This window comes from Mus caroli, chromosome 8, assembly GCF_900094665.2.
Source record: "Mus caroli chromosome 8, CAROLI_EIJ_v1.1, whole genome shotgun sequence".
NCBI lineage: Eukaryota > Metazoa > Chordata > Mammalia > Rodentia > Muridae > Mus > Mus caroli.
Window position 1 is genome coordinate 8,066,869 of NC_034577.1, and position 13,744 is coordinate 8,080,612.

Sequence of the window (13,744 nt, forward strand, 5' to 3'; positions counted from 1 at the left end):
GGGTGAGCACCCATGCATTAATGATTTGGCCAAAGTTATCACCACCTATGACAGAGCAAGTTCTGGGCTTGACAATATTACCTGTGGGTTAGGAAACACACAGGTAACCTTTTATTTCCGGTGAAGAAATGAACACCATAACAAAACACTTTTATAAAAAAAAAAAAAAAAAATTAGCCATGATATTTTTGTTATCACCTAAAGAATGGGGAAAAGGCATGTGCCAAATAAATAACAGCATTTTAGAAATCCTAAGTCTAAGAAAACTCAGGTCCTTTGACTCTGAAACATTAAAGTAAGGGTTATGTTTTAGTCTTCTGGACACTGTAACACATAAATACTGCAGAAAACAGTCAGNATTTTACAGTCTTCAAGGGAATGCTAGACACCAAAGCAACCAAGAGCGTGGGGCAGTTATCCCAAACTTGTCCTGAGTAGGTCACAAGCCACAGCCACCACCCTCACAGTTCCCAGCATTTACGTGAGCTAGCTGTTCACCTGCTGTATTGCCTTCAGATATGAGCAACAGCATGTGCAGAGCCACCCAAAGGCCACATCAGGAAACTGTAGACCTCATGAGAAACAAGCAAGGCACGTCATGTAACAGCTTCAAATCTAACAGGGAGATTGCGTTAGTCGTCATAGCAACAGAATTTACCAAAAACACTTAATTCTTGCATCTGTACAAGTGCCAAAAATGTAAATTATAATAGAACCCTTTTTTCTTCTTCAAGACACTGGACAAGAAAGTGCAAAGTTTGAGAGCTCAGAAATAGTAAGCATACTGATTCTTGCAACGACACGGGGTTTGCATTGCTGAAACAGTATATATCTCTATTTCTTTAGGTCCGACAGAACTACTCTCCTGCTGCTTGGTGTCCTCCACCACTGGGGTGTTGTTGCAGCTAACAGGAAACTGTCCAGTCCCACCTGATACAGCAGCACACTCTCTGTCCACGTGCATTCTGTCAGCGTCGTCTTCAGCCTCTCCATTTGCTAGAGGCATGGCGTGATCCAGGCTGGGACCTGCACAGAAACCGAGGTTTTAGATTCCGTGTCCATAGAGAAAGCAAAGACGACGCTTTGCATCGCTTTTAGCTACACTACAAGCTNTACAACTCTCAAATAATTTAAAAAGCAAAGATCACTAATAAACCTTTATATTACTGTGAAATTACTTTCTACAATAAAAAATGCTTACATATGCAATTTCAGCTCAAAGTCACACATTCCAGATTTTTGCTCATTTTCTTGATGCCAAGAGTCTTAATTCTCAGATGGTTCTTTGGGGAACAGAGAGTTGTATAACCTGCAGATAATTCNAAGCTTTCCTGCACCTCCCACTCCACAAGTGAGTTTAATGAAATTTACTCAAGACAATTCTTAATATGAAGCATTCAAAGCAATCATGACATTTAAAATTCATCTACTAATTTCACTAAAAAATGTATGCAAAGGGTTATGTCCAAGTACAGTTTACCCACAGGCTCCCCCTCCCAGCAATGTCTGGACTGAGCTCCCCGAAGAAACACAGGAACCTGAAGGCACACACACAGGCACAGGCCAGAGGACACGGGAGAAAGGCGCTGGGCCACATTCTCTCCCCTTCCTTAGACTGCCACCCTGTGCCCAAGAGTGGAAGTGCAAACATCATCNTCATCACCATCATCATCATCACCCTCTCCCCTCATCTGTGCCAAACCTGACAACCCTCAGCAAGGACCAGCCACTCTCTAACAAATGGACTCTTAATTCTAGTAAGAATGGTTNAAAAAAAAAAAAGGTTCCAAAAATTGCTACTACACATTGCTTCACTGGCACATACTTCAGTCTGTTTTTCAATCATGAAGAGTGAAATCACAGTCCAGATGTGGTTCATGCAACCAAGAAACAGAAGCAGGCAGACCTGAGTTTGAGGCCACAAACAGCACATTTATACACTCATAAGCTCACACTTGTTCCTTTAATAAGACCTACAGTTATCTCCNTGTCAAGGAACACAAACACAGCCACTCAGCACTCAGAGTTTGCTAACAGAAGAACTGCACAGCTTTAGGCCGCCCTCACTTCAGAGGCACAAGAGGCTTTCCCAACTATTGATTATCCAGCTGAAGGGGTAACAGATGTTCCCCAGGGTGATGTTTCCCTAGGACCTGAGGACAGCGAGGCCACGGTTCAATGCTCATGCCCATCCTATTGTCTCTAATCAAAACCCAGGTACTCTTGAAACACACCTGCTAGAGGCTAGACCCATACTCAGTATCTCAACGGGCCTTGTATAAAGTGACAATTATAGGTTCTTGTTTTTGTGCAATTTCACATCTCTGAAAATTAGAATACCTCCTTAGCTACTGACTAGAAATGCAGATGTGGGGTGTATCTATATTCTCAGCACTCAGAAGGCCNAGGCAGAAGGATCCTGAGTCTGAGGGCAGCTGGATCACATAGTGAAACTCTGTCCCCAAAATAAAAACACCCAACAAATGTGAAGGGCATTTTCTCTGCCTGCAGCCACAAAGCCCCAGGAGAATAGGGACAAGATTTTCATTCTNGATGCCCCAAACCTAAGGCACTTTCCTTATATGGAATGAAGCTCACAGCAGCCAAGAGAAACAAAACATAGGAAGGTAACTTTTTTCCTCCAGCATTAGAACCATCAATGACTGCTGATCTCAAAGAGGTCTGCGGGTGCAGCAAGACATGGATGGAATTATACCAGCACAGGGCAGAGGAGCCCATCACCATAGGAAGGCTTGGCCCACTGATCCAGCAGGGGAAGGAGGAGTGAAATTCTTCCATAGTCTACAGCTTAGCATCTCATAAAACAGATCTTGGCTGACATCTTCATACAGGCTCTCTGTTCCTCCTGCCTATGAACAGCTGTTCAGCAGGCTGCACACAGTCACCATAGCTATCATCTACTTTTCAAACCACAAAATTAAATTGATCACTCCCAATCCCAACAACACCATGTTTGGATTTGACATGTGTACCACCCCACCCTCCTGTCACTGGTGTTTGTACTTGCAGTCTGTCACTGCTGAAGCAATCTAAGCTACATCTGGGAAAGTGGCCTATGGATGTCTCAGTGACCCACGTTTATTCTGCTTGGGTTTGGAAGGGAAGCGAGCACTGCCTCACCCACTCTAGGGGGACCTGACACCTTCCCCTCTTGAAGTACTTGCATTTACATGCACATAACATACCTACACATACACAGATATGTAGACAAAAATTGAAGCTACTGTTTTCACTTGACTAAAACAAACTATAAGCATATAGAAAATTTGGGTATATATAAACAGATCAAAATTAGGCATGTTCTATTATGGCTTGGAATTCTGGAATTATATACCATGATGACCTCTGAAGTGGAAACTTTGGTTCTTTGGAAAGCCAGTTGCACCAGATGGCATTCTGCTGGGGCAGAGACGGGAAGGATTATTTCTGCATCTCCCTTTCTGACAAGCAGGATAATTACAGTGTGACACAGGGCAGTTCTTCAATGTCCCCACATAGNACTCTCCAGGTACTTACTTGGTACAAGATGCCTCTCNAAGTTACTTTAGCCATGAAAAAGGGTAGGACCCTTCCCTTTTCGCACCACCCACAGATCTCACCTCTGGTTCTAGCTTTCTTCACTCCCAAAGATTCTGAGTCTTCCAGGCATCTCTTTCGNTTTGTTCCCAGGCTAACGTGAGTNGGAAGTACGCTCTCATGACCTCCACTCAAGGCGCCATTCTGACAGAAACGGCTCATTTGATGGCTCTGGAGGCTCAAGAGAAACTGGGTGCACTCCTGGAAACCCTGGGTTTGTGCAATGTCTGCTGCTGTCAGGCCACTGGCATTTCTCAGGCTGCACAACACAAAAACAATGAATTACATCCCACAGCACTTGACCCTGGTGTCTGCTCCTGCCAAGCTGACTAAACTATCTGAAGGCCTTAACAGATCTACAGCAAATCTTCATTAATCAGCCTGCTCTCTAACTAACTTCTCCTGCATANATCTGATTTGGAAGACAGTTAAAAAAAAAATCAATATACTAAACTTAGAAAGTATCTTCCTGTTTGACTCCTCAAAGCTGTGTCTTATGTTAGTCTGAAGAATCTCGATTTATTCTAACTTCAGACTTCACCTGAGATCCTGTACTCCTGCACCTAATTCTAAAGCCCATCCTTTAGCTGAGTAAATGAATACAAACAAGCATGTACTGACAGCATTGTCCATGGCATTCAGATCAAGAAGCTCCCTGAATGCAAAGTCACAGCTTAGCAACAAGCCAGATTTTGGGCTGATATGTGACACTCTAAGTGGAAGTTCAGAAGGTATCCTGACAAAGTGAGCTGCCACTGGCTCCCCATCCGAGACAAGGTCAACTCCATGTCAGTAGATTTGCCCCTCCACAGGAAAGTTTTCAGAAGTGTACATGTTGGCATTCTATAGAGCTTGGGTGGGTGTTTCTCTGACAACCCTGCAGTACTGCCACAGGAGCTCATTCCCTAGGCTGAGGCCTACTCTCCAACAGGATCATATGTGTTGTTTGGTGATAACACTAAAAAGTAAGTCATTGATGAAATAAAGACGTACCGGGAGAGTTTAAGCCAAAGAGCTGAATAGGAAAGAAACAGCTTAATTTGTAAACAAGAGGAACAGAGAAAACTGAGGGAATGAAAGCCACTGTGTTAAAGCTCCCTCAGAAGGCAAGTACATGTGTTGCTCTGAGAGCAACTGCAGGGAAGCAACACTGTTAGTTGCGGGCTCATCAACTTGTAGTGGATATAACAATGGTGAGGAGAGCTTCCATACCTACTCAGCCAGCTATTCTTCACGTCCAACCAAGACGTGATGAAATGAAGGCCTCGCTTTGTANCAGAGAGATGAGCAATCCAAACCCTGATGCTTGCGCTTGTTAGGGTTACTGTTAAGGCAACAAACAAACAAACAAACTTAAAAATAACTATAGACTTGGGGACAAATAATGGTTCTTAGGTCACAAGGATAATCACAGCCTTGTACTCTACTTCCAGTCAGTGGTCGCATGCACGAGGCTTCAGCTTCACAAAGTTTTAGATACTCATCAAACATATCTACTTAAAAAGAGAGAGAGAGAGGAAGTATGTATCTGAGAGACAGGCTCAGGCCGAGTTTGTGTGTGTGGTGCACACAGGTGTAGTGTTGGTGTGCCTGTGCTAAAGGTTGACTGTCTTCTTCAATCTCTCTCCATCTTGTGTTTGTAGATAGGTCTCCCACTGAACCTGAAATTCATTGATGTGGCTGGCCAGTGACCTGTATGATCTCCCTGTCTTCCCAATACCTGGGGATCCAAATTCGGGTCTTGATGCTTGNATAACACTGTGCTGACCGAGTTATCTCCCCAGCCCTCAAGCCCAGCTTGAGGAGATACAAAGAGNCAAGACTTGAGGATCCCAGAAANCAGTAGCACTTTCTTCAAAATAAAAAGTAGTTATGTATAGGACTAGCAGAAACTAAAGCTGCTATGAAGACTTCAGCACTNTGAGTTCTGATGTAGCCATCCCAGCATCTTTACTGATCATGAATTAAAAGAAAACAAGAGTGAATACACGGCCCAAACAAGCCCACTTGTCATTAAAACATGACATCCATGTATTAAGTGCCCCACCCAGCCACACATCTCACAGGTCTTATAAACATGTGGAGCTCATCAGACAGCAGAGTAAAGATTGTCTAGGCATGTCCAGTTTTTCAAGAAGCAAACTGCTATGTGATAAATTTCCTCAGAATATGAAAGGATCAAGAGCAGCACTATAGACAAAATTATTATTATTTTTTAAAGATTTATGAATTAAAAGATTATTTATATGAGTATATTATAGCTGTCTTCAGACACACCAGAAGAGGGTATCAGATTCTATTACAGATGGTTGTGAGCCACCATGTGGTTGCTGGGAATTGAACTCAGGACCTTTGGAAGAGCAGTCAGTGCTCTCAACCGCTGAGCCAGCTCTCCAGCCCTATAGACAAAATTATGATGATCACTTTTATTGTTACATCTGAGTGTGTGTGTGTGTGTGTGTACATGTGTGTTATGGCCTGCGTGTAAAGACCAGAAGACAACTTGTCTTCTTTCATTAAATGGGTTTTCGGGATTGAACTCACTAAACCATCTCACTGGTCCCCAAATAATTCTTTCTATAGATGAATATGGTCTTGTTCATCAAAATCAAAGAATACAGAAACAAAAGGCCAACATTCAACGGTAAGGAAAGTAAATGCACTAGTAATCTCCATTATAAACTACAGTGGGCTAACAGTTTGCTCCCCTCATTACCCATGTAGCTGACAACACTGGAGATTTCCTCTACACCAGAACCAACATGTTTAAAGGCCCTCCCTAACTTTAACTTTTGAACTTAAGAAAGCAGCTCAAAAAAGTGAGAGCTAAGCTGTCCCTTGCAGCAGCAAGCAGAGCCAGGGGTCAAGCTGAGCCTCCAGTAGGATTTTCAAGGATGGGAAGTAAACATCAACTGGAAACAAAAACTTCTAGAAAATGTTACAATCTGTGCTACAGTGTATTGGCTACACAGTGTACTGAATACATTGGAATCTGTGCTACACAGTGCTCCAGAGGCGCTCATNTTGCTCAATTTTAAGTGGCAGTAACTTGTGGTATTATCAGAGAATAGGAATGTGGAGCCCCCTTCTGATTCTAGCATGGCGTCCTGTGTTACTGTCTCAAGTTGGAGGGCCTGCTTGATGATGCTGGTATACTGAGCACAGCCAGCACTCTCCACTTGTCCCGCCTCTGTTTCCTCTCTTGCTCATCCCCACTCAGTATATGTACTCTGTTCCTGGGTGAGAGGCCCTCACTGATCAGCAGGGAACATCTGATCCAGGGAATATACAGAGCAAGAGCTGCTCTCAAGGTCTTCAAGCTACATTAAAATCAGAGTAAGCACTAACTTATAGCCCCTCAAAACATGTTTTGCTTTTTTTTTTCTTTTTCTTTTTTTGCAGTGTTGGGGATCAAATCCTGGGCCACACACACAATAAGCACCCTACCTTTGAGCACCCTTAGTCATCAAAATACTAATTTTTAATGAAAGAAGCTTGGGTCTTTCACATTTGCTTGCTTTATTAGNTCACATTTCAACTTCAGTGTTTTAACAGGTGAGATCGCGATCTTGGGTAGCATANTCCAAGCTAACTGACCTCTATGCAGCCCTCCCAGTTTAAGGAGGTACTTTCACCTTTCCCGTCCTAGTTTCCAAAGTTCCATGGGAGGCAGGCACATGAATGAGTCAGACAACTCCTCTATGACCTCCATGTCTACTTTGGGTCAAGNGCTTGCTAACAGTCCACCCCTTCGGCCTGTGATTCACCAACATTTACCGAAGTGTTTTCTGACTAACCAGGTCATATAGACACAGACTCTAATCAAGTATCAACAGGCATAAATTACCTGGGAGAAACCGCTAAACTGTTAAAGAAAGATCTTATCTACTCTCTCTGGTCCTAATACCCATATACACATATGAAAACAGGGAGTCTATTAAAAACGCTAGTCTTGTTGAGACTCTGCAAGCAGCTTTTAAGAAGGAAGTCAGCAGGCTCAGACTTCCCTGCTGCTGAGCCCAGTCTGCGGCAAACCATGTTCCTCCTGGCTGCCAGTCCCAGCTCTCGCTGCCCCCCTACAGGAAGACAACTGCTCTCCAGCCAACTATCTCCACAGCACTGAGAGATTAGGTTCTATCTCTTAAAGCACGCTAAGCAAGCTCTACGCACGGAGCCCTCCTGTGAATGTTTCACAATCATCAAACTAGCACATGGGAGCTACACATTAAATATTTTGCCAAAGTGGCAAAAATGAACCAAACTGCCTTCAAACATTTTAAACAGAGCATTAAATTTAACTTACATAAGAATCACTCCCCAGGAACTTTAGAATATATTGTCACAAAGACCCCTTTGATTTTCCACTTACAGTGTCACAATACCAGAAGAGAGAAGCCGTTCCAATGAGTGTTCCCTTTAATTAGAGTAATAATCACATATCAAGAAATATCTAGTTTCAGAACTAGATAGTGTCACATCACCACTGTAACACTTTCGTTGTGCTAATGCCATGTGACAATTAAAAAATAACAACAATTTTTATATAAATATTTCTGTTAAAATTCTGATCTGAATTTAGCTATTGTTAGTTTACAAATAAAAAGGTAGATATCATAAATTAGGGTAAGCAAAGCATGCAAATCTAAAGATTCTATATCTGAATTCCTAGATTAGCATTAAAACCAATCACCGCAACAAATACCTCAACAGTATGCTTGTGTGCAGAAGGGAAGCCATACTGAACATTCAATGCCACAACCGTAAGGTTTCGGAGAAGCACCTGTGGCAGTTTCAGCAGTTTCTATGGGAATGCTCCCCCTTTCTAGGATTACTTGAAAAAACCAAGTCAATTCGAATTACGCAGCTGTAAAACATTGACATGTGTAGTTTTTACAGATTCAGCATCTTCTGCGTGACTGAAAACGGGCATGGTTCATACACAGGAAACGTCAATCATAAGGGATCACATTTGCAGGCAACACTGGATTAAAAATACATACACACATATGAGGTGCAGGAGCAGCCACAGAGCTAAGCCACTGTGTGCAGCCACCTGGACTGTTTTTGTGCTGACTTTAAGAGCTACCTCTAGNAACTTTAGCATGAAGCCAATTTATGTCAATATTTCAACAAAAGTTTAACAGTATGGACTGAAAACCATCAACTCACGATTCTGGTTACTTTAAAATTTGTATGCTGTATCGCAAATACATTAGTAACTATTCCTAGATGGAAATAAGCAAATACATGGGATCATTAAAAAAAGATAAAATAAAAACATTTACTAAATGTCCATTTGTACAGATAAACATTAGCAAACATCTGTTATTGCAGTAAAAGAAATACACGTGTATTTTTAACCCTTTGGTATCCAAACACATCATGGAGACTTTCATCAATGCACTCTTCAGGTAACAGTAGGAAGAAACTAATTTTTAAGTTTCTACCTGAATAAATTTGGTGCCAAGTTTTCATTTCAAGTTCAACATTACTGAAGATGTTTAGCATTGCAAGTGAATCACAATTATGTTTGCATACATTAAAATACTTAGCGAGTTTCAGTATGATTTAACAGAGAGAAAATTGGTATTTGGAAGTTGTTGGTTTGTTTTTAAAGCACTAATATAAAAGCAACAGTCAAATAGTGAAATCTACTTCTTATTTGTCTGTCACCTCTGGGACNCTGTCATACACTGACTGCTTCTGCCTGTAGGCAGAGCCACACAGCTGTCCCACCCTGCAGTTCCCACCCGAATGGAGGAAAAGCAGCAGTAAGAGCAGAGAATCTGTGGTAGCAGCATCTGAGAAGAGGCCGCATGTGAGGGTACAGAGAACTCCTTGGAGTGCTAGAGCATCAGACCAATTCAGTCACAGTGCTGAGACATCTAACAGGATCAGTGCTCTGAAGGACAGATGCATCAAGATGAAGGAACCTTCAGCATCAGAAGGGAGGGGATAACAGTAAATCTTGGCTTTGTCCTGAAAAAAGTTACAAGTGAGCTTCTGACCAAACACATTAAACACTTATGTTCATGATATGTGTTTGTATGTTCAAGATATGTTTGTCCCGGTGCTAGCCCTGCCTCTCAGGTGAAGCAAACACACCTGCTTCCTAAGTACAGGAGCTGCAACTGTAGCCTACAGCCACTTCTGTCAGAGACAACTGAGCTCACTTCATCCGAGGTGAAGCCTCTTGACAATGAACCACAGACCCTGCTTTATCTTGCCCACTCACTCTTGGGTTAACAGTAAATATTTCAAAGGCTGCCCACGCCACCTANCATAAAACATACAACTTCTGATCAAGTCCTGTTCTAAAGAGGGGAAGATTGCCATCAGCCCTGCCTTCCACCCCGTGACACTGAATCAGAGAAAAAGCACAATATGCATGCATGTGTGGGTACCCTGATTCTACCCAGAGGGACAAAGAAATACTACTTTANTATCAGGTGGGCTTTGAAGCATCCTTTTCCTCAAGAAGGTAAAGTTACCAAAAATGATAAAATAACAAATTTTTGTCTTTCTGTAAAAATCACACTAAAACCCANCCTTCTATTGTTCCTCTGATAGCAGAGGAAGTGGGCGGCTCTCCCGAGTTGGTGTAGAGGCAGCAGCTAGCACAGGTAAGAAGTTGAGACCTGCCCCAATTCACCATGCTGAAAACAGCTGAGTTCCTTTGGGTACACGTGTGCCCACATTCCTGAGGTCTGACCCTGTGTATGCCAACCCCAGCGTCAACAGTGGCAAGCACTGACCACCACCACCACAGAAGCCAGAAGCACAATCTCACGTGGAAAGATAACTTGGCACCAAAACTCAAGATTTAAATTAAGAGAAGAAAACAAAAGTCTGTCAACATACTCACGTGTGATGCTAGAAAATTTAATACGATGCACAGCTGCTGAAATGTGTTATCTTACAGTTGCAACCTACATTAACAAGTCAGTCACATAACAAACCATTCTAGCCACAGACACTTAGCAGTTACCCTCATCTACCCGATGACCAGAAAAAAAACAACTTTAGTCTATGGCCACTTTCATGTAGCAGAGATATAAAAAGCAGAGTCATTAATTTAAAAATAGCAGTAAGAGGCAGCTTTTAACCTATTCACAGAAGGAAAGTTTTTAATGTCCTAAATATTATAGATTATAAAATGAACAATTATGACCCATTCTGAAATGGAAAATATATTAAGTGATTTTAAATACGTAAACTAATGTAAAGACCTTTGGTCTTTGGGGAAAAAAGTCCTATCATGTGCTGAGATATATCTGGCCTTGTAAGCATCATTACAGACCTAGGCACTGCTATTTGGGAGGAGTCAAACTGCCTACATAGACAGAGTAAACAGGATAAATTATAAAAATGTGCAGAATAGACATCAAGAAGTAGTTTTCAATTTAGCTTACTGGAAAATGCAACATTTTCTCTAGATTATAAACCAAATAACCACATATACAATAGCAATAAATAATGACTACTTGTGTTGTAAGTCCAGGCCAAAGACTTCTAATTTTAAGAATTGCTTTTGCCTAGGTAGTTCAAGCTAAATTCCCTTCCCAAAAAATGTGAGCGCTCAGTCCAGGGCAGTCACCATAGTGCAGGGTCTCGAGGGGTGGCTCTTGTACTGAGATGGGGGACAGACTGGCACTCGAGGCCATGCTCAGCCACACCTGGTAGAAAAGAGACACTTGAGGGTCCTGTAACCAAGGACAGAATTGTAAATATGATACTCATTTAAGATACCTACTTAAAGGAAAAAAAAAAAAAAAAGGACAAGTGACAGATATTTAATGGCTCAAAGGATTAAGCTACCCATTAAAATCAAAACATCTTTGTAATAAAATGTTCAGGACTGATTAAAATATAATTTAGAAAAAAGTAAAAGTAAACTATTTAAAAAACCCCAACTTTAATTGTTCATTATTTCCATATATTATAATTAAATAATTTCATCAATTGTTATATATCTGACTGTATTTATAATTAAAGCTTGTTATTAAAGCTTGAGTCTTTAAATATAAATACAGAGAACAAAACTGATTCTACAACTTTAAAGCAATTGAGACTCATCTTAAATGTCTTACGACTATATAATACATATTCACATTATCAAGTTNATTTTCCGTTACCTTACATCCCAGCTAAATATAAGTTACAAGGGTCTCAGATGTTAGCAACTAGGCCTCAAAGGTCCACTCCTGTCTCAGCCTCCTGGGTGCTTGGATTACTGTCATGTGCTAGCATGCCTGGGCAACCCAGGCCATATTTATAACATTAAACACCCAAGCCCGAGCTAACAGCAAAACTTGGCAATAAAGAAGGAAACTGAAGCTAAGACAGTGACTAAGCTGAGCTCTGGACAGACATATGATCTAACATACATGGTTTTGCTACCCAAGACCTATGTTTAGAATTTACTGTAATATGAAGTCAGAATAACAAAATGGAAACCAAAGGGTTAAACTAAGTTTTATGGGTCTTATTTCATCCAAAGTCTCGATTTTCACATTTCCTGTTAGAACAAAGTGGTTTCTAATTAAATACTTTCTTTATGAAAATTAAGTTACAGTAAAAATTTAAAAGCTGGTATTATCAGTTTTTTTGGTTATTACAGCTCTCTATAGCTTACACTCAACATTTTGGAGTGAAAAACCGCATCCATTTGTTAATGCTGTGAACTGTAGAAGAAAATTTTTATAATGTAAAAATAGTTAAACAAATGAATATAATACCTAAATAAATGTGTAATGCTACAGCTAGCTAATGATCTACATGAGACCACGATTCTGAACTGACCTGCTCACATGCTAGCACTGCTCTAAGAGGAGTGGACTCCAGCTCCTGGGAATGCACTCAAGGACGTTCTAGCCTCACCCCCGGCATGCAGAGGCTCTGCTAAGTCTCTCCACGTGCAGCTCCAGGTTTCTAGATGCTCTGAAGCATTGGATCAAAGGAGGCTTTTATGAAGCCTCTCATTGCCAAGGAAACCAGACTTGGAAACAAGACTATGAGCCAAAGGGACCTGCAAAAGCACTCTCCTCTAATCCAACCCCTCTCCCGTCTAAAATGAGAGCCCAGCAAACCAAGTGTGAAGACCTGCCACAGTGGCACTACTTGTGGCACAGTCAATGACATCTCATGGAGAGACTGTTCTTTTCATGCCACTCTGATGCCTCACTCTGAGCCATGGAGGAATGAAGCCTGCATCTGCTAGTGGTCACTCCGACACAACTTCCTCACTAACACCTGACCAAACAGGCACAACTCTACTGCTAATTTCAGAATTAAGACTTGTAAGGCTTTTGCTGCTCTAAACACTCCTCTGGCTATAACATCTTGACTACATCTCTAAGTGGGAGGAATAATTGAAGACACTTACTCGGTGTGAGCCCCGTTCCCTACCAGGGCAGTGATGCACTCGAGGCTCCCTGAGCGGGCCGCCTTGTGAATGGGAGTTTCCCCCTCACAGTCCTGAAAAACAGAATGCATATTCAGGGTTACCACGCGTTCACAGTGAGAAGCAGGGAACCCACACAGCCCGGCTCCATCCCTGAAATAAAGCAGTGTGAGCAAAACCTAANGTGGAANAGAATCCAGTGCACCAGTGAGAGGAGGCTGAAAGCCAGGCAGCAGGGCAGACTGCCCACAACACTCAGCTACAAGATCCTGATGAGAGAAGACCTGGGAGATGTCCAGTTCTGATGATGTGTTAGTGAGGAGTGTCAGTAATGCTGATTTACTAAGCATTTTATCCTGGAGCTTGGCACAACTGTATTGTATAGAAACTCAAAATAACTAGCAAAAAACAATTCACATTAAAACAGTCTGGACAAGAGAAAGCCCACAAGAAACTTAAAAGTTCAACTTCCCATCTATCCCGCTACAGCTTCTGTGGTGTTGACGCCACTAAACCACAAGAGCGCCTTCAACTATGTTGAACTAGAACCACATGTTAGAAGAGATGATCAAGTCAGAGGATGAAGCAAAGAGAAGAAAAACCTAAGCTGGGCAGGGGAGGCTTTATAGCACAGACAGATCTTCAGCTTGGCAAACTCGCTGGAGACACAAAGGCCAACAAAAGGAAGTGAGCACTCAGGGAAGCCACTTCGGAGTGATAGTCATTTTTTAAAAAGGAAGATGA

The 13,744-nt window shown here is 41.8% G+C and overlaps 1 protein-coding gene across 1 annotated transcript in view; it reads right to left on the bottom strand.

The window, feature by feature from the left end:
• Positions 1-13,744, bottom strand: part of Ankrd10 (ankyrin repeat domain 10) — a 20,528-nt gene continuing 6,784 nt past the window's right edge. Inside the window, exons 3-5 of the mRNA XM_021170427.1 lie at positions 12,983-13,074; positions 3,621-3,856; positions 1-1,026 (exon numbers count right to left, since the gene is read on the bottom strand). Coding sequence (XP_021026086.1) covers positions 767-1,026; positions 3,621-3,856; positions 12,983-13,074 — 588 coding nt within the window. The 3' untranslated portion in view covers positions 1-766. The remainder of the gene's footprint in view (positions 1,027-3,620; positions 3,857-12,982; positions 13,075-13,744) is intronic.